Raw genomic sequence first — 18,902 nt, 5'->3', positions numbered from 1 at the left:
TATCAGCCCCCTCCCCAACGCGGGGCAAGGCTGAGCCCCCTCGCTTCCCCTGCGCGCTGCCCCGCTGGTGTCCGCTGATTAATTGCTGCCGCGCACAGGAGCTGCTGTGGGGATGGACGTGCGCTGCATTCCGACCGCTGAGACAGCACCAGGGGGTTGCGATGCCCCGACCCCTCAGTGCCGTGCTGTGCCACGCTGCACCGTGCCGATGCCGCTCTGTGCCACGCTGTGCCGTGCTGGACTGCGCCGTGCCGTGCCGAGCCGCGCAGCACCGCACTGTGCTGCTTTTGTCATCTTTCCGCAACAAAGAACCGAGGGTCCCCGCGCATGGCCGCAGGGACGGGCACAGCGCGCTCCCCAGCCCACCCCAACCCACGGACTCACAGCTCCGGGGATCCTTTCCCCCCACCCGCACCCGGCCACGCTCCGCCCGCGGCTCCGTGCCCCACATCCCTCATGGGGCGGGGATGGATGCGCTGCGGACCCTCCGGCACTGAGGGCAGCACCTGTCCTTGTCCCCCCCCCTTGCCTTAACGCACCGCCCTCGGGCACACACCGCGTCCCGGGGCCGCCTCAGGATACGGGGCTGCCGCGCTCATTTCCTGCAGGGTGGGAGCCCGGAGCGCAGCCCCGCAAGCCCAGAGCAGCTCCCGCAGCCACGCCGCGAGGATCGCATCGCGCACCCCCGGTGAGCCGCGTCCGCGCGCCCCGAGATCCCACCGCCACTGCGGGCGGAGAGCGCAGCGCAGCCCCGGGGCTTTGGGCACAGCTGCGGGGGGCTGCGGGGGGCTGCGGTGCTGTGCGGTGCTGTGCGTTGCGGCCGTTCCGTCGGCAGCCCCGGGGTCGGGTCCCTCGTGCGCGCGGGGCTGGGGCCGTGCTGGGATCCGCTCTGGGATCCGCTGAGGGTCTTTTAAAGGGATGATGTAGGAATTGGCACGGTGGAAGAAAATCCCGTAGGATTAAAAAGGGCCTCAGAAGCTCAGAGAGCTGAGCTGTGCCAGCAGAGACCCGCCGGTTTTCACCTGTTTCCCAGCTGTGCTGCTCAGATTTTCTGCTCGATTCATTTTGATCTTTTCCCGTGGCAAATGAAGGCTGCGCCCCGCAGCCTCTCCCCTCATAAATAAGAACTGCTGCTTCTGGAGGGGTCTGAGGGGTCTCGGTGACATCCCTCAGGGCAAAAAGGCAGAGGGATGTAAACCAGAACCCGGTGAGCAGCTCGACGCCCCCAGCTGGATCTGCGTCCCACGCCCCGGCGCTGCAATTGGCCATCATTAGGGTTAGGCAGAAAGCCGCAGGGAGGTGTGACAACCACCAAGGCTTATCACCCGGGGGGGCTCCCAGCACCGCGGTTCATCGCTTTCCATTTCCCTGCAGCTCCCAGCATGGCCGAGGCGACGGCAGCCCCCAGCGAGACGCCCACCGCCCCCAGCGAGTACGGCGAGTACCACAACCTGTCGGAGCTGCTCCACCTCCTCAACTACAGCTACAGCGCCTGCGAGTTCAGCCTGGATGAGAACGCCAAGCGCGTGGCCGTGTTCGTGCTCTACCTCGCCATCTTCGTGGTGGGGCTGGTGGAAAACCTGCTGGTGGTCTGGGTGAACTGGCAGACACGCGGCGGCCGGAGCCTGGTGAGCCTCTACGTGCTGCACATGGCCATCGCCGACCTGGGCGTGCTGCTCTCGCTGCCCGTCTGGATGCTGGAGGTGATGCTGGACTACACCTGGCTCTGGGGCAGCTTCCTCTGCCGCTTCACGCATTACTTCTACTTTGCCAACATGTACGCCAGCATCTTCCTCCTCACCTGCCTGAGCGTGGACCGCTACGTCTCGCTGCGCGGCTCCTCGCCCTTCTGGCATCGGCACCAGCACCGCGTGCGCCGCGTCGTCTGCGCCTGCGTCTGGGTCCTGGCAGCAGCCATCCCCTTCGTGGAGGTGTCCCACATGCAGCTGGTGAACACCGGGGACCCCATCTGCATCTTCATGGCTCCCTTTGAGACCTATGATGAGTGGGCGCTGGCGGTCAGCCTGGCCACCACCGCTGTGGGGTTCCTCATCCCCTTCCCCATCATCGCAGTGTTCAATGTGCTGACGGCGCGGCTGGTCCGGCGCTCCAAGCCGGAGGGGGGGAGGCACTGCCTGCTCATCTATACCTACATCGTGGCGTTCCTGCTCAGCTGGCTGCCTTTCCACGTCCTGCTCACGCTGCTCACCCTCGACGGCACCCACATCGTCCTGCACTGCTCCTTTGCCCACTTCCTCTACTTCTTCTACGACATCATCGACTGCCTCACGCTGCTGCACTGCGTCCTCAACCCCGTCCTCTACAACTTCCTCAGCAAGAGCTTCCGCAGCAAACTCATCTCGGCCGTGGTCAGGTACGTTCCCAAGGATGCGGCCGGGCAGAAGGGCGCAGAGGGCTCCTCCTCCTCCACGCAGCACTCCGTCATCATCGCCAAGGATGGCGCTGCACCCAGCTAAAGGCGGCGGGGCGCCCACCTGAGGTTGGCGCGGGGCCGGGCAGCTCCCCACGGCAGGCTTCCAGTGGCGTTCTGCTTTCTGGCCAGCCGCCCGTCGCGCTCTGCAGGTGAGGGCAATGTGCCCAACGGGAGTCGTGGCCGTGTCGCCTCTGAGCACTATCAGACCCATTTAGCCAAAGTAAGAACAAGAGACAGAGAGATGTTCCGCTTTCCTAGAGACATGCTTGTAGCGATGGACGCGACGCTCGGTGCGCCCTGACCCCACGCAGCCCCACGCGCTCTGCAGCCCTCAGCTCACACCTGAACCCCACTGAGGGGTGAGCGCTGCCCTCTCACTCCGATGCCATTTGATCAGGATGGGGCAAAATCCGCTGCTTTAACACAGCTCCCGCTGCAGCACCAGTGCAGAGCCTGGCACGGCTCAAATGAAGGCGCTGCGGTGCAGGGCGCTGACACAGCACAGCGTCGGACTGCTGCAGGGAGGAACGGCTCAGCACGGCTTTACAGCGCAACATCTCAGACCCAGAGCGGCTGTCTTCATCCTTAAGTCATCTCTGGGGTGAGAGCTGGGGGTCCCATCTGCATTCAGCAGCACGGGACCCCACGGGCAAGAAGTCGAAGCATCCAAAGTCTCTCCTGGCTGCAATTCTGCTCAGTCACACTGTGCGTGGGTTGGGCCCTGGGCAGGGGAAGGTGAAAGTGCCACCGGAGGGAATTCATCCATCTGAAGGCCTTGAGCTGCCTAAGAAAGTGAAGCATAAGCAAATCGGACCGGATCCAGGGACAGGATGCTCACTGCCCCGTGGAGCACAGGGCAGGATGTGCCGGGGAGACCTGGCACCGGGGCTGCACCGAACCCCTGGCAGAGCAGCAGGAGCAGCTCCCCCCCCAGCCCCTCTGCTGCACCCACTGCTCTCCCATTGCAGCCCAGGGCTGGAGCAGTCCCCCAACTCATTTTCATTGCAGGAACGAAGTTGAGCACGCAACAGCAAAGCCAGCAGGCGCGTGACACAGCCATGCAGCAGCGTATTCCAACTCCACACGCATGCGTGTTGCTACATTTCACTGATTCAACCCACTGTGGGGAAATCCAACACATCTGTGCCCCCCCAGAGCCACCCCCTGTGCTGAGCTGCCCCCCGGCTCCCACTCCTGTCTCACAAATAATCTTTTTAATAAAGAAATGCAGCACGAGAGGTCAACGTTTTCCGCTTTTATTATTCTAAATAAAAAACCACACTTTGTGCTGAACAATGGAGTATAAAAGAACCTGATGTACAACGATTTTAGACATCTACGATCTGGAGGGGGGCGGGGGGGAGGAAGTTTACAAAATATACAAAACTTTACAGCAAATAGATAGTAAACACTTAAATATCAGGAGGTCAGTACCTACGGTTAACTTAATGAGGAGGTTAGACAGCAACGCGTTCCGCTCTTCTTTCTGCTTTGTTCCTTGATGGGGGTCCTTCGGGGTGCGCTGTGGGGGGGTGGCACATGGGGCTGCCCTCCCCAGAACCAGTGCCACTGGGGGAGCAGAGCAGAGCAGAGCAGAGCAGAGCAGAGCAGAGCAGAGCTCACTCCCATCGCGTTTCCACATGGAACAATTCACAGGGAAGGATTCAACACAGAGACAGTGGGGGTGAGAGAGTGCTCCGCAGCGCCCCCTTCCCCACAGCAGCCAGCAGGGAGGGCTCTGTCCCCACGCTCAGTGGTGGGGTGGGGGCTGGAGTTGCTCTGCCCCATAGCATTTCAGTGTAAAACTTCTCTTTTTGGTTTATGTGCACAAAAGGCTTTTGCTTCACAGCTTGGCCGGACGCGGGGCGCCCGCAGCTCCGGGGGGCCTCGAGGCTTTGGGGATGAGGCGGTCCCCCCCAAAATCCATCCCAGCAGTCGGGGAGTCCTGCAGGGAGCAGCACTGCGTGCATCACCACCGGCTCCTTCAGCAGCACCGGGACGGGACTGGAGGATCTACTGTCAGCAGGACGGCCACAATGGGAGCAAAGCGACGGAGTGGTGGGATGGGGGGACGGGGACGCATCCCCTCCACGCTCTGGTAACGGCGCGGCGCGAGCCGGTGCTCTTCAGCACGCTCCAGAGAGGTAGGTCGGCACCACGAGGGTCACCACCCTCATTTTACAGATGAGGAAACTGAGGCAAAGAGGTGAAGTGACTTGCCCAAGGTCACAGCAGAGCGGGGGGGAGCACCCCCGAGTTCCCAGCTCGCGGCGCCGGGCCGCTCGGTCCGCTCCGTTATCAGTGTTCTCTGTGCAGAAGTGCGACCCGCGGCGGCCCGAAGGCGCTTCCTGTTTGTGAGGTAGTAGAGTTACTGCAGGGCGGCCCCGATTCGCGCTGCGGTGTCTGGGACATTTGTTCCTCTTCGTCTCTGCCCCACAGCGGGATATGTGGGAATGGGGCGGCCCCGTCCTTCCCGGTGTAAACACCGCTGGCGACGCAGCGCTGCGACCCCCGAGCTGCGCCCAAAGCCGCGCCGTGCCTGGAACCGTCAGTCCTTCCTTCCTTCCTTTCTGCTTCCCTTCTCCTTCCCGCCCGGCGCTGCCCCGCTCCAGCTCTGCCCCTCTCTGCTGAGGTCAGAAAGTCGTAGCAGCATCGGTTTGTGGGTCAGCTCTGACTGTGGGTCGGCCGAGTCAGTGGGCGAAGAGGTTTCAGAACAAAATCTAGATTCAGAACCTAGTGAGAAACGCTAAGAACACAAAACTCGGTGGCCTCTAATGGGATCAGAGGTAAGTAAACACGACAGACTTCTCGGGAACGGTGACGTAGCTCACGTGCTGTTGGTTCGTACACTCTAAAAAGCCTAGCAAGGCCAAGAAATAAAAAAGAAGGAAAAAGAAAAAGAAAAAGGAGGAATCCATCCACGACGCCTGACCGTTAAATAAAACCAACGACGCTTTTCTGCGGCGCCTCCCAGCCCTGCCCTGCCTCACCCCATCAGCTGTCCGCGTTCTTCTCCGCGTCTTTGGAATGGATAATGTACATGAAAGTCTGCTCGATGGTGAAGTCGGGGGGCAGGCTGCCCTTGTGCACCCCGATGTGCTTGCTCATCAGGTTGAGCGTGGAGCTGTAGTGGCCGCAGACGGTGCAGCGGTACATCAGGGCCCCCGAATGCGTCCGCAGGTGGCACTTGATGGTGGAGCGGCCGCGGAAGAACTTGTGGCAGACCTTGCACTGGTACGGCTTCTCCCCGGTGTGGATGCGCCGGTGGTAGTTGAACTCACTGGTGTGGGCGAAGCGCTTCCCGCACACCTTGCAGCTGTACTTGCTGTTGCCCGGCTGGCTCTGCAGCGCCAGCTCCTCGCTCAGGAACTCCTCGGGCAGCTTCCTCTTCTGCAAGCTCTGCGGCTGCAGCCGCTCGCCGAAGCCGGGACGGGCATCCACAGCGCTGCCACACTTGTGCTGGCTGACGTGGTAGCGATACGCCGCCTCCAGCTTGAAGCTCTGCCCGCAGAAGTGGCAGCGGAACAGGGCCTCCTCGGCGCTCTGGTGCACGGCCAGGTGCTTCTCCAGCAGCTGCCGGTCCACGAAGCTGCTGGCGCACACGGCGCAGGAGAACACGGCGATGCCCAGGTGTGCCAGCGCGTGCCACAGCAGGCTGCACAGGCTCAGATGCCGCTGGTCGCACACGCCGCACGTCTGGCTCTTCAGGTTGACGTGGTCCAGGAGGTGGTTGCGGACGGTCTGGAAATCTTTGGCCAAAGGTTTCCCGCACGCGGCGCACGCCAGATCTGCACCCGACCCCGCGGCGAAGGCGCCCGCCTTGCCAGGCAGAGGGTCGCTGGGATGCACGACCACGTTGTTGTCGAAGACGCCGTCCCTGCGGTGCAGGGTGAGCTGCCACTGCGTGAAGAACTTGGTCTCACACATGTCGCAGGAGAAGAGGAAGATGCCGATGTGGGACAGCACGTGGGTCACCCTGGAGTTGCGGTCCTGGAAGTGGGTCTCGCACACCTTGCAGTTCCCGGTGAGCAGGTCCACGTGGTCGCGGGCGTGCTGCCGGATCAGCTGGATGTTGGGCTCCAGCACTTTCTTGCAGACCTGGCAGGGCATGGCTCTGCTGTCGCGCCCGTCGCTCTCGAAAGCCAGCTCCTCCTCGCTGTCATCGCTCAGCTCGATCACCTCTTCCGACGGCCCCAGCTCCTCGCTGGCATCCTCGAAGTGCAGCTCGTCCTCGCCCAGCTCCTCCAGCTGCAGCTCGTCCATCGGCACGAAGCCCGGCTCCTTGCAGTGCTCGCTGTTGCTGGGACACGAGTTGCTCCCCGTGGAGATGTCCAGGGATGAATCAGCCGTGAAGAACCCACCTTTGCCGTAGTCGCCGTTGCTCTGCACCTTGTACTGCTGACAGGAGCCTGCGGAGCTCTGCATGACGCTCCCAGCTCCCAGCCCAGGCTGCACTGCTGCGACAGCACCAGGACCGAACGGCCCCGGCTCCGCGTCCTTGGGGGGCAGCGGGGGCTGCAGCAGGGGCACAGCCTGGCCGCCGTCGCTCCTCTCCTCCTCCTTGTAGCTGCCCGCTCCCTCCCCATGCAGCACGTAACCCCGCTCCGCACCAAAGTGCTCTGCGCTCCCCCGGGCGTCCCCCAGCGCCGGGCTCTGCTCCGAGGCACAGCCCACAGCACCTGGTCGGGGGTCCCCCGAGGCCAGGGGGGGCTGCTTGGGGATGGCCGCGCTCTCCAGGTCGGGGAAGGTGGAGTGGCAGGCACGCAGCAGGTCCTCCATGCCCAGCCGCTCCGCCACCTCGTAGATAACACCCACATTGATGAGATCGGTGAAGAGCTCCGAGGTGTACACGAAGCTGAGGATCTTCTCAAAGTTGGCCGGCGTGATGAAGTCCACCACGTAGGTGCGCGCGGCGTCCAGCCCCGTGTTCAGGAAGAGGTTCTGGAAGTATCCAGCAGCGCAGGCCAGCACGGCTTTGTGCGCGGCGAAGGAGCGCGAGCCCACCAGGATGGTGACGTCGCACATGGTCTCGGAGAGGCGGCACTTGTTGAGCTCCTTCAGCAGGTTGTTGGGGTGGTTGGTGCTGTGCAGTTTGATCCTCATGCCCATCTTAGCAGCTGGGGGGGCCTCTCCTGCTCAGCTGCTCCTTCACGCCCTCATCAGCTGCGGGGGCAGCAGGTGCTGCCCGGCATCCAGCAAGTGGCAGGGCAAGGGGCTCTGGGGGGGAACATGAAGAAAAGTTAAAACCTCAACGAGGAGACATCACTCCAACGCTCCACCCGTGGGACAGCCACAGGCACAGCTCTCAGACGGAGCTGGGCAGAGCAAGGAGGAACAGCGTTGCCCCACAGATGCCCTCACCGCTCATCTTGAGGCCAAGGTTGTTTCTGCAGCCACCCCAGGAGCGCTCCTGTCTGCATCAGGACCCATCCATGCTCCCCCCCGCAGCCCCCATCACCTCTGCCTGGGCACGATCTGGCCCCGACTCCCAGCAGAGCCTGGGGGGCTGCACAGCACAGTGCTGAGGCACAGCCTGCAGCCCCACTGCTTCCAGCCCCACTCCCCCTCCCAGCTCCCTATCGTCCCCCCCAGGCCCCCGCAGCCCCCCCGCCTTGGAGGGCTCAATGGAAGCCACCCAACCGCCTCCCAAACTCCGTCCTGCAATGAAAGTTGCTCTCAGCTCGCTCCGCGGAGGCTCCTTCTGACGAAACGTGCCCGGGGCCGCCGGTCTTGAGGGGGGAGCGCGGGCCGTGGGATGCTCTTGGGGGCGGCCCCAACCACCCCACCCCCCACCCTCGGTCCGCGTCCCCCTCTCCTCCCGCGGGTCTCGTAGCGAGGTCCGCATCTCGCGGTCAGGAAATGTACCTCCCCCCACCCCCCTCCCCCCAACAAACCGCGGCTCTGCGGAGGGGGGGGGGGGGGCCGCCCCCAACGGGCCCCGACGGCCCCGGGACGTGAGAACGGCCGCGCCGCCGCGATCCTCGCGGGGTCGGGGCCGGGGGGGACCCTTGGGGGCGCCGCCGTCGGTCCCGTCCCGCCGCGGCCGCTCCTTACCCGCCCGGCGCCCCGCACCATCCCCGCTCGCTCACACAAAGGCACCGCCCCGCCCTCCGCCCTCCGCCCGCCGCTCCGAGCGCCCGCCGCCACCGGAGCCGCCTTCCGCCGCCCGCCCGCTCCGACGGGGCCACAGCGCCGCAGCGGCCCGGAGGGGAACTGCGGGGGGGAACGCGGGGCGGTCCGGGTCGCGATACGGGGAGGGTCACGATAAGCGGCGCGCTCCTCCCCTTCTCACCCCCTCCACCTCCCACCCCGGCGCAGACACACAGAGGCGGGCGCGGCTCCGGGTTGTGCAGTGCTGTATGCGTGCGGTGCGCGTACAGCGCGGTTCGGACACTCGCGTTCCGCTCTCGGCGCGGCCCCGGGGCTCCCGCGAAGGCTCCGCCGCGTCCTGTCCGCCCGTCGAGGCCGCTCCTCACGGCGCGGGGCGGGGGGGACCGGCAACCCGAGGGCCGTCCGGGGGGGGTCCTGGGGAGCAGCGGGCGGAGGGGCCGCGCTCAGCGTGTCCAGTCCCGGCCGCGCTCCCGCTGCCCCCCGCCGCCCTCCCGGGTTCTGCCGCCCGTTTCCCCATGAGCCCCACGAAGAAGTCGTGCATGTCTCCTGCGGAGAGAGCGCCGTCAGCGCCCGCCCGGCCCGGCCCGGCCCCCTCCGCGCTGTGCTCTCCGCTGGGCCCCGCCTCGGTTCCGCTGCGGGGCCGGGCGCGGTGCGAGGCGGGCAGCACTTACGCTTCTGAGGAGGCGCGGGCGCCGGGGGACCTGCGGGAGACAGAAACGGATGCTGAGCGCTGCCGTCGGGGCGCGCACGGGGACCGGGAGGGACCCCCCAACTCCTCCCGGCCCCCCGCATCCCGCCCCACCCCGCCCCGCTCTCACCGTTCTCCTCCTCCCGCAGTAGCTGCAGAAGAGCGGCGACGGCGGCCCCCGAGCTGCCCCGGGATCTCCAGAGCAGCGGCTCCGGGCCGGGACCCCTCTGCGGGAAGCGGAGCGGTGAGCGGAGCCGCGCGGTGCCACCCCCGAGCCCCGACGGTGCGGCCGTACCTGGGAGCGCGGCGCGGAGCCCGGCGGGGCGGAGAGGGCGAGCGGCAGCGCCAGGGCGAGCACGGCCAGCAGCGCGCGGCTCCGCATCGTCCTACGGGGATTGTGGGTCGGGGGGCGTGAGCGTCTGTATCGGACCCGGAGCAGAACTTAGGCAGGGAGCAGCGAGCGGCTTTGGGAGCAAATCCCCACCCAGGAGGCACGGGCTGGGGGCTCCCACCCGGCTGCAGGAGGAGTAGGAACCGCAACAGGGGTGGGCCGGGGGGAGGGGAGGGGCACGGGGAAAGCCTGGGGGGACCACAGACAGGTTAGCCATGCACGCTCACACCCCCACGGTGTCACTGATACCCGCACAGCTGCATGCACACTGATGGCCAGCCCCGTGCCCAGAGCCCCCAGCCCTCCCCACATCCCAGCAGCGCCTTCAGTCCTTGCTGCCCCCTTCCCTGAGCCCCCCCAGGCTGCGTAGGGTGAGGAGCAAAGGCGGTGGTCGCTCCAGAGGCCTCGAGGTACCTGGTGCAGGGATGCGGTGAGGGGTGCAGGGATGCAGTGCAGGCTGCTCAGCGCCAGCTGTGACCTCGCTGGTGGCTGCACCGATGGCTCTCAGCCCGATGGAGATGAAGCCCCACCGCTGCTGCGGAGTTAAATAAGGGGCTCTGCCCGTGGCATGGCGTGGGTGGGCGAAATGAGAGCCGCCAATGGGGGCCGCGGGGGGTGGCACCCCCACCCCACAACTTCACGCCCACGCGGGCGCCGTGACACCGCCAGGCACCGCAGCACGCGGCCCACGCAGGCATGCAGGGGTTGGGGTGGCACGCGGACACCGCTGCACCCCGTGCAGGGGTTGATGCACGCCCGGTGGTGCCACGGCCTCGTGGTGTGTGTGTGCAGCATGAGCTGCCTGCGTCTCGGCTGTGCCACACCGGTGGTCAGGTCTGCCGTGCAGGAGGGCTGTGGGGGGGTTCGCGGTGCTGTGGGAATCAGCTGAGCTTGTGTGTGTGTATGGGATGCACGCCTGAATGGGATGCACGCATCAGACCTCGTAGACCCCGTGCCTCCTGCCCCGTCCCAGTCCTGTGCAGCCCACAAGAGCGCTCCCAGGTGTGGCCCCATCTGTGGCCATGTCCCCTCCGGCCCCCTGTATGTGACCCCAGGCCCGGAGTGGAGCTCAGCCCCCTCTGAACACACCCATCCCTGCCCCACAGCTGCACAGACTGAGGGTCCGTGGGTGGGGGGAGCCCAGCCCCAGCGCTGCACCGGGATGAGTTGCAGACCCCACAGGATGGCAGCAGGAACGCAGCTGCTCACGTGGCAGCGCCGCCGGGGCAGGGCAGCATCTGCAAAGCCGGGGATGTTAATTAAATCGGAGCCTGGCCAGAGCCGGCCTAATTAATTAATAACACCTACTTGTGTGGTGCCGGGTGCGAGGCAGGCACGAAGCACAGCAGTGCCCCAGGCTTGTTTACGGCGCTGCCCCTCTCCATGTATGGGTGACGGGTCCCCGTGCTGGGAGGGGATGCAGCCCCGGGGGGGCTCGGGGAGGGGGGGGAGCCCGAGGTGTCCCTGCACACGCACGTGCCCCCCTCACGTGCACGCTGCCCGCACATGGTGCCCGTGCACGACACGGCCCCACCTGGGAGCTGCTGACGCGACCGGGAGCTGTCAGCTCTGCCAGAGAACGCGGGTGACGTGCAGGGAGGGAAAAATCCCAGTCCTAGAGCCAAAATCCCTCTTCCAGAGCCTGACGTGAGCAGGAGAGAAAAGGAGGTGGGAGGGGATGGGGGCTGCGTGGGGACTCCCAGGACCGGTTCTGCAGCAGTGGCAGTGGGGGTCCCTTTGGGTGGCGTGGGGATCTGCACAGAGCTGGGGTCTGCAGAGGAGGGGGTCCTGCAGTAGGGGTGGAGATGGGGGCAGGGAATGGGGGACTGCAGTGCCACCCACCCAGAAATTGCGACTTGGATGCAGGCGCCGCTTTCTCACTTAATGGGAAAAGTGGCCGCAATTTGTGGCCTTTCCAATCACAGCAGAGCCGAGCGCTCGCTGCAATCAGGCGGCAGGGAAAGAGCTTGGGGGGGCTGGGGGGGCTCTGTGCTGTGCTGCGCTTTGTGCCGCATCCTACTCCCAACCCTGGTATGCGGCAGGGAGGGGGGCACCTCCACACGACAGCCCCCACGTACGGACACCTGAACACGTGTAATGGGACGGCAGCAGTTTAATGGGACGCCGGATCACGTTTCACGGGACGGCAGCAGTTCCCGTGCGGTGCAGGGGGTGCGGTGGACTCCCGGCCCCCCCTCCCGCTCAGTGAACCAGGATCTCCATCTTGTGGCTGCCGCGCTTCTTGCAGACCGGGACGTCGCTGCTGCCTTTGGCCGACTCCACCACGGTGACGGCCACGTCGCCCTTCGGGAACCGCGTGGAGAACCTGGGGGAGATGGGCGGTGGGCTGGGGGCTCGCCTGGCCACGCCCCTCCCGCTGCCCAACGAGCTGCTTCCAATCCGGCCCCGCCCCCTGCCGCACCTCATCCTGCCCAATGAGCAGCCCGATTCCACCCCGCTCTTCCCGACACACCCCGAGCTGTGACCACGCCCCCTCCCGACCGCGCCCCTTCCGGAAACGCCCACGTAGGCCACGCCCCGCATACTGGTCGGCGATGCTCAGCGGCAGCGCCTGCGCGGTGGCGTCCATCAGGGTCTGATGCAGGCGGGTGACGAGCTCGATGAGGTGGGGGCTCACCAGCAGGAGGTCACCTTTGCCGCCAGCAGCGGACGTCTGTAGGGCGGGGCGGTGTTTTGGAGGGGTCAGCGCCGCCCAGCCCCCGCTGCCCTCCCACACCCCCTCCGTGTGGCACCGAACCTCCTTGAGGTGCAGCGCCAGCAGCCCGTCGGAGAAGCGGCTGACGGAGGCTCCGCGGATGTCGCTGAGGCTGAGCACCAGTTTGGGCTGTGCTGCTTTGGGGTCGGCCAGCACCAGGTGCTCAGTGGTGAGCAGCAGCAGCCGCGGCACCGTCTGTGGGTTGGGGGGCAGTGAGAGCAGCCCTGCGCCCCCCCCACACCCCCCATGGGACGGGGCTCACCTTCCCGTTGGCTCTGTTCACCTTCTGCACTGCCTCGGCCATCACCAGCTTGTCCTTGGCCACCGCCTGCAGCTTTTGGTACTTGCGGTTCTGCGTCAGGCCCAGGTACTCACCACGGAAGGGCTGCTGCAGGCTGTGGATTGAAGGGGGGGGATCAGCCGAGACCCCCAGGCTTCCCCCCCGGCCACCACGTGTGAGCGCACCTGTGTGCATACAGCGCCTTCTTGTCCTTGAACAGCTCGCTGGCGCACAGCTTGGCCTGCAGCACGGCGCGCTGCTGTGGGGAGAGCTGCTCCCGGTACTTCTTACACTGCAGAGATGGGGCAGCGCGGGGGGGCCGGGTGATGCAGTGCCGCCAAACCCCCGCTGCCATGGGGACCCGTAGATCCCCCCCCCACCTTCCAGCGGTAGAAGATGCCCTTCAGCTCCTGGTTGGCATCGGACAGGAACTTATAGGGCGCAGGAGGCCAGGTCCGGTCCAGCACCGCCATCGGGGGGAGGTTATTCCTCAGCCCTATGAGGTATTTCTGCACCTGGGCGGGGGGCACAAAGGGTGGGCGGGGTCCCTGGGCACAGCCCCAGGGAGGCGGGGAGGCGCTGATCCCATCGCTGCTCACCATCCGCCGGTAGATGAAGTTGGACAGACGCGTGCGGGCGTCGGAGCGGAAATAGCGGCGGTACGTCCTGCGGGTCTGGGGACAGCGGGAGTCAGCGGGATGTGGGACCCCGTGGGGTGGGACCCCCGCCCTCCGTGTTCCCCATTGGATGTGTCTCCCACCCCCCTCCCCACACAGCCCTGCCCTGACAGGGTGGGCAGAGCCGGGGCGGACAGACAGACAGCCCCGGACGCAGCAGGACAGCAGAACAGAGGAGCTCAGGGGTGCGCGGCCCCGCAGCGGGGCTCACCCCATTACCTGATACCCTTTCCAGTAAGCAGAAATGGTGCTGGCGGCCAAATGGCGGCGGCGCTGAACCTTCAGCTCCCGAAGGAGCCGGCGGGACTGCAGAGGGACAGCCAGAACCCAAAGAGCCCAAAGGAGGAGGGGGAAACACCAACACGCATAGCGAGCGAGAGGGAGAGAAAGGGAGAAAGGCAGGAGAGATGGAGGGAGATGGGGTGAGATGGTCCTGGGGGGAGCAGGACGCCCCCCGGCACTGCATCACTGCCCCGGAGCGTGGCCCCGAACGCCCGCGTGGCGCGCAGTGCTCACCTTCCAGCCCCGCGCGTACGCCTGCAGCAGCAGCACCGAGCGCTTCATCTGCTTGTACCGGTTCCTTTGCTGCAGGGGGAGCAGGGGGGGTCACACCCTTGGACTCCCCACACCCCTGGGCCAGGGGGTGAATGGGGAAGGGTGCAACACAGCCAGGACCCCCCTCCTCACCGCGTGGCCGCGGAACCATGCGGAGATGAGGATTTGGCTCTTGCGCATCTGCTGGTACTGCTTCCTGCAGCGCCAACCGCGGAACATCGCCTGGATGAGGGTGGCCAACTCGGCCACGCGCTGCTGGCGCCGCTTCTCCAGGTCGAAGAGCTGCAGGTGGAGCAGAGCTGAGGGCTGTGGTATCACCCAGAGACCCCCGAGGGGATGGGAGCCTCAGAGGGGGACTGAGGGGGCTCAGAGCAGGACTCATCCCATGCCCCCCCCCCCCAAAGCCAGAACCCCCAACCCCACACTCACAGTTTGTGGTGAGCGGATGAAGATTTTGGTGTGGCCGTATGCCAGCTCCTCGGGGGGGAACTGCAGCTCCGCCAGCAGCACCTCAGTGCCCTCCCTGCAGCACGCAGGGATGCTCGGACCCTGCACCCCACAGCAGTGGGGCTGCGGGATGTGCAACCGCCCAGGCCCTCCTTTCCCCCCCTGACCTGTCATTGCCCATCCAGTGGGGCCAGGTCCTGCTGCTCAGCATCTTGTAGCGCTTCAGGAAGGGCTGGTAGAGCTGGCGGAAGGCGTAGCCTGCACGCCGTACCCGCACGTTCTCCATCAGCCCCAGGTAGCGCACCTGGGCCAGTACCAGATCCGGAGTGAAGAGCATTGCCGTCTTGGTGTCATTGGGCTTGATGCACCTGGGGAGGGGGTGGGGGGCAGCGGTGGGCACAGGGGGTCCCACTGTGCACCCACACGCGTGGTCCCGCCTGGCGCTACCTGATGTAGTTGGGGTTCTTGGTGTAGAGGTTCTTCATCAGCGTCGCCACGGATGCCTTGAACTGGGAGCCGGTGGTGGGGGGCAGTTTGAGGGAGGGTCTCTGGGGGTCGCCCTCGGGGAAGAGGGAGCGCAGCAGAGTGTGCTGGGCGGCCCACATGGCCTGGGACAGGTCACGGAACAGCAGGTCGTTGTTCTTCTCGATGAAGCCTGTCACGTTGTAGGTCACCTGGGGATGGGAGCAGGGCCAGAGCCACAGAAAGGCTGGGATGAGGACCGGGTCAGGGGAGTGGGAGCAGGGCCAGCGTGTGCCCCAGCCCCACGGAAAGGATGGGGTGGGGATGGGTGCCCTGCTTTTCCCCAGGGACGGGGCTGAGGGAGCCCTGCACCTTCCCAGCATAGTGGTGGATGCGGAAGCAGCGCAGCGGCAGGCTGATGTCGGTGACGTGTTTGGCGTTCAGTGTCTCTTTGCTCTCGTAGCGTTTGTGGGAGGCGAAGATCTGGTTCAGCTTGGTGATGAAGGTGTCCTCGTTCACGGTGCCGGGCCGCAGGCACTCCTCGTCCAGCATGGCCAGGATCCCCACCTTGCTCTGTGCCACAGGGGGACAGCGTCACCCCCAGCCCACCCCAAAGCTGCCCCAAAATGCCCGAGCGCAGAGCATCGGCCCCCCGAGCCACCTCAGGACCTGAGAGCCCCGCACTGCGGGCAGGAACTCACATTCTCAATGAGGTCACAGATGATGCTGTTGTCAAAAAACTCCACTGGGGTCCACTGGATGCCCTGGGAGCAGAGGGGTGTCAAGCACAAACCCTGCCCCATGGGCACCCCCTGTCGGTGCGGGGCAGGAAGCGGACGTCCGGCTGCCGAGACGGGATCCCGAATCCCTCCCCGCCTTCCTGCCATTGAGTTGCTCTCCCGGTTGGGGGCGGTGAGGAAGGGACGTGCTGTGGGGCCGTCTGAGGCGCTTCCCCATCCCACTGAGGCTCCCCAGAGCCGCATCCCTTTGGGGTCGGCGTTACCTCCCGGACGTATTCCTCCTGCTCCTCCTTCAGCGTCATCAGGATGAAGATCTGCTGCAGCTTCTCATTGCAGTAGTTGATGATGAACTGCTCGAAGCCGTTGTCCTATGAGATAAGCGACCCGAACGGCAGATCTGTGCTGGAGACCCCACCCCACATCCCTCCTGCAGACCCCCGCTCCACAGCCCTCCTGCTGCCCTCACCTGGAAGATCTCGAAGCCGTAGATATCCAGGACTCCCATCACCTTCCTCTGCTTGCCTGACTTCACCTGGGGCACAGAGAGGCTGAGCCTCCTCCCTGCTGGGGGGTGGGGGTCAGCACACGGCTGTGGGGTGACCGGGGGGCTCACCCTGATGCTGGTGTTGATGCGGTTCACCAGCCAGTCGAACAGGCGGCTGTAGATGTTCTTGGCCAACGCATCACGGCAGTAGTAGCCCTGGGGAGAGGGGAGGGGGGCTCACGGGGGTCCTGGGGTGCGAGCCCAAGGGGAGGGGGTGGGGGGGCACCCTGCTCACCTGGGAGACGCTGAGCGCAGTCAGCACGCTCTCATCCCGCACCTTCACAGTGCGTGAGCACAGCGCCTGCTCCAGAGTGCTGGGGTCCAGCCCGACCAGCTGGCTGATCTCCTGTACCTCTGTGTGGGACAAAGCGCTGCTGGGGCTGCTGTGCGGGGATCGGGGGGGGGCCCATCCGATCCCCCCCTCCCCACCATACCCTGTGGCTCGGTGATGCTGGACGCCTCCATCCCGCTGGCCTGGAAGCAGCTGCTCAGCTCCACGTTGCCCAGTTTGAGCACCACGGCCGTCACCTCCAGCAGCGCCGTCACCTCGGCGGGTGTGAAGCCGATGATCGCCATGGCATCCTGAGGGGGAAGGGAAGGGATGGGGGCAGCCATGGGGTGCTTGGGGAGTGTGGGGGGGTCGTGTCCCCATACCTGCATGGCACGGAAGTTGGCGGCATCGTCCATGCCGGGCAGCACTGACTTCTCACGGTTCAGGTAACCGTAGTGGCTGCAGTCCGGGCGCAGCTTCAGCTTCTCTGGGGTGGGGGTGAGGGGGGGAATCTCAGCTATAGTCCCCAACACCAGGCATCTCCTGCCCAGCCCCCCCAGCTCCATGTTGGGACGTACGGAGCAGCTGCGCTGAGCCCCCCGCCAGCAGCTGGTAGAAGATGTGGAAATTCCTCTCGCCCTTCACGTGGCGGACGATGCGGGATTTCTCCAGCAGATCTGTCAGGGTTTGGGGGGGGGGAATGAGTGTCACTGCAGCGCAGGGGGGGCTGAGACCCCGGGGGGAGGAGGGGAGCAGCACTGACAGTTACTGATGACCCCTCCCAGAGGATCTCCCTTGAAGTCGAACTCCACATCCATGTATTTGCCCTGAAGGACGGGGATGGGGTCAGGGTGAGTGGGCTCCAGGGGTCCCCTCCCCACGCCCCCTCCCCTCTCACTCACAAATCGGGAGGAATTGTCGTTGCGGATGGTTTTGGCATTCCCAAAGGCTGTGGAGGAGGACGATGGGGTTATGCAGCACCAGGTGGTGCAGTTTTGGGGGGGTGATGAGTCCTGGGGTGTGTGCGGCACTCACCCTCCAGCACAGGGTTGGACTGCAGCAGCTGCTCCTTCACCCTGTCCACCTCCTCCCCTTTGCTGCTCACGGCCGCCACGTAGGACATCACCAGCTTGCTGGCCTCTGCAATGGGGGTGTCAGCCTTGGGACCTGGGACCCCCCATCCTGCAGCCCTGCAGCTCCCAGCCCACCCTACCTGTCTTGCCAGCTCCACTTTCACCAGTGATGAGGATGCATTGGTCCTGATCCCGGTCCCGCAGCGAGCAATACGCATCATCAGCAATGGCGTAGCTGTGGGTAAGTGGGACTCGGCAAGGGGCTTGGGGGCCCTGGGGGGGACTCAGGAGCCTTGGCAGGACAGAGGGGTAACAGTATCTCCGTGCTCACATGTGGGGTTTCACGGCAAAGAAGTTGCAGTCGTGGTACTCCTCCACCTTCTCGGGGGTGTAGATGGGCAATGGTTTGTAGGGATTCACTGAGATCACCACCTCCCCAATGTACGTCTGCAGGTGAGCGGCAGCGTGAGTGCGGGGCCAGGACACAGCAGTCTGCCCCCAGCCCATCCCAGACCCGATATCCATCCCTGATCCCCATCCCAGACCTCATTTCCATCCCGGATCCCCATCCCAGACCCCACACTCCCCCCCCTTACCCCCCCCAGTCCCCGCTCCCCTCCCCATCCCCGCATCCCGGTGCCCACGTAGATCTCCTCGCGGCTGAAGCGCTCCTGTAGGGTGCGGAGCAGGGCTTCCTCGCTGAGCGGGTCCAGCATCACCAGATCCCCGACGGCCGCAGCGTCCAGCAGAGAGGCGGTGGCTTCCATGGCTGGGGGCTGCGCGGTGCCTGGGGCAGAGCGGTGGGGCTGCCCTGAGTACCCCGCTCCTCTTCGAGGCTTCAGGGCAGCTCCGGGAGAAGCGCAGAGCCGGCAGGAAGCGGGAACACCTGGGCCCTATTCTTGGGGCTGGGATTAATTCAGCCTCCGCTTCCTCCCTCCTTCCGGGCCGGGGGGAGCTGAGCTCGGGGCTGGGGGGGACACCTAAGGGGTCGCGGCTCCGCCCAACCCCCGCCCTCACCTGGTGCGCTCCCCGCGACCTTCAGACCCGCTTCACCTGTAAACCCAGCCCTGCCGTCAGGGTCGGGGAAAGTTCACGGGAGGGGGGGGCGAAGAGGCTGGGGGGGGGGGGGGGCGGTGGCAGCAGCCGTCGAGCAGAACGGGGCCGACCGGGACCCCGCAGGGGCTGCGGCGTCCTCCGAGCCGGGAGCGGCACAGAGAGCCCCGACGTCGAAGGGGTGGGTTGGAGCCAGAGCCCCCCGCAGCACCGGGGCAGCGCCGAGACTTCCCGCAGGGCCGGGGCTCGGGGTCCCGTTGTGCCGCCTCCCGGCCCCCCTCCCCCCTGGGGCGCGGTGCCCCCGGCCAGGAGCGATGGGTCGGCTCTCACCTGCGGCTTGCGGGACGCCAGTTGCGGGAGTGGCCGAACCGGGGCTGCCTCCCGGACAGGACCCGCACTGGGGTCGGCCCCGTCCGGCCCACGAAGGGGCGGGGGCCCAGGGCCCTCCCTCGGGGCAGGG

General features: G+C 65.9%; 3 protein-coding genes across 5 annotated transcripts; 1 reads left to right on the top strand and 2 right to left on the bottom strand.

Moving 5' to 3' along the window:
- The first annotated feature begins 540 nt into the window (after nucleotides 1–540).
- Nucleotides 541–3,672, top strand: GPR182 (G protein-coupled receptor 182). The gene is made up of 2 exons (XM_052665223.1): nucleotides 541–688; nucleotides 1,375–3,672. Exon 2 carries the CDS (start codon nucleotides 1,383–1,385, stop codon nucleotides 2,475–2,477), a length of 1,095 nt encoding a protein of 364 aa, XP_052521183.1. The 5' UTR covers nucleotides 541–688; nucleotides 1,375–1,382; the 3' UTR covers nucleotides 2,478–3,672.
- Nucleotides 3,673–3,674: 2 nt separating this feature from the next.
- Nucleotides 3,675–10,147, bottom strand: ZBTB39 (zinc finger and BTB domain containing 39). Of its 2 annotated transcripts, XM_052665217.1 has the most exons (5): nucleotides 10,039–10,147; nucleotides 9,364–9,619; nucleotides 9,217–9,246; nucleotides 8,524–9,091; nucleotides 3,675–7,651 (listed from the first exon to the last, which is right to left on the bottom strand). In XM_052665217.1, exon 5 carries the CDS (start codon nucleotides 7,541–7,543, stop codon nucleotides 5,429–5,431), a length of 2,115 nt encoding a protein of 704 aa, XP_052521177.1. In that variant the 5' UTR covers nucleotides 7,544–7,651; nucleotides 8,524–9,091; nucleotides 9,217–9,246; nucleotides 9,364–9,619; nucleotides 10,039–10,147; the 3' UTR covers nucleotides 3,675–5,428. The 2 variants fall into 2 exon arrangements, with proteins under 2 accessions (XP_052521177.1, XP_052521176.1); XM_052665216.1 differs by lacking the exons at nucleotides 9,217–9,246; nucleotides 9,364–9,619; nucleotides 10,039–10,147 and having other exon boundaries at nucleotides 8,489–8,566.
- A 1,572-nt stretch (nucleotides 10,148–11,719) lies between these two features.
- MYO1A (myosin IA) lies at nucleotides 11,720–18,472 on the bottom strand. 2 transcript variants are annotated; one of them, XM_052665253.1, is made up of 29 exons: nucleotides 18,407–18,424; nucleotides 18,034–18,176; nucleotides 17,721–17,836; nucleotides 17,530–17,624; nucleotides 17,352–17,456; nucleotides 17,219–17,265; nucleotides 17,080–17,143; nucleotides 16,895–16,993; nucleotides 16,700–16,803; nucleotides 16,480–16,627; nucleotides 16,281–16,399; nucleotides 16,115–16,201; nucleotides 15,968–16,033; nucleotides 15,765–15,869; nucleotides 15,463–15,525; nucleotides 15,134–15,334; nucleotides 14,747–14,973; nucleotides 14,467–14,667; nucleotides 14,282–14,375; nucleotides 13,985–14,134; nucleotides 13,814–13,882; nucleotides 13,517–13,603; nucleotides 13,220–13,294; nucleotides 13,001–13,135; nucleotides 12,806–12,912; nucleotides 12,603–12,735; nucleotides 12,383–12,535; nucleotides 12,171–12,298; nucleotides 11,720–11,950 (listed from the first exon to the last, which is right to left on the bottom strand). In XM_052665253.1, the coding sequence occupies exons 2-29, from the start codon at nucleotides 18,154–18,156 to the stop codon at nucleotides 11,827–11,829; spliced, it is 3,225 nt and encodes a 1,074-aa protein (XP_052521213.1). In that variant the 5' UTR covers nucleotides 18,157–18,176; nucleotides 18,407–18,424; the 3' UTR covers nucleotides 11,720–11,826. The 2 variants fall into 2 exon arrangements, with proteins under 2 accessions (XP_052521213.1, XP_052521215.1); XM_052665255.1 differs by lacking the exon at nucleotides 13,517–13,603 and having other exon boundaries at nucleotides 18,034–18,472.
- Nucleotides 18,473–18,902: the final 430 nt, after the last annotated feature.

This window comes from Tympanuchus pallidicinctus, unplaced genomic scaffold, assembly GCF_026119805.1.
Source record: "Tympanuchus pallidicinctus isolate F22 unplaced genomic scaffold, pur_lepc_1.0 scaffold63, whole genome shotgun sequence".
Classification (NCBI taxonomy): Eukaryota; Metazoa; Chordata; class Aves; order Galliformes; family Phasianidae; genus Tympanuchus; species Tympanuchus pallidicinctus.
The sequence above is the reverse complement of the archived record's forward strand: the minus strand, read 5'-3'. Positions and strand labels throughout refer to the sequence as shown.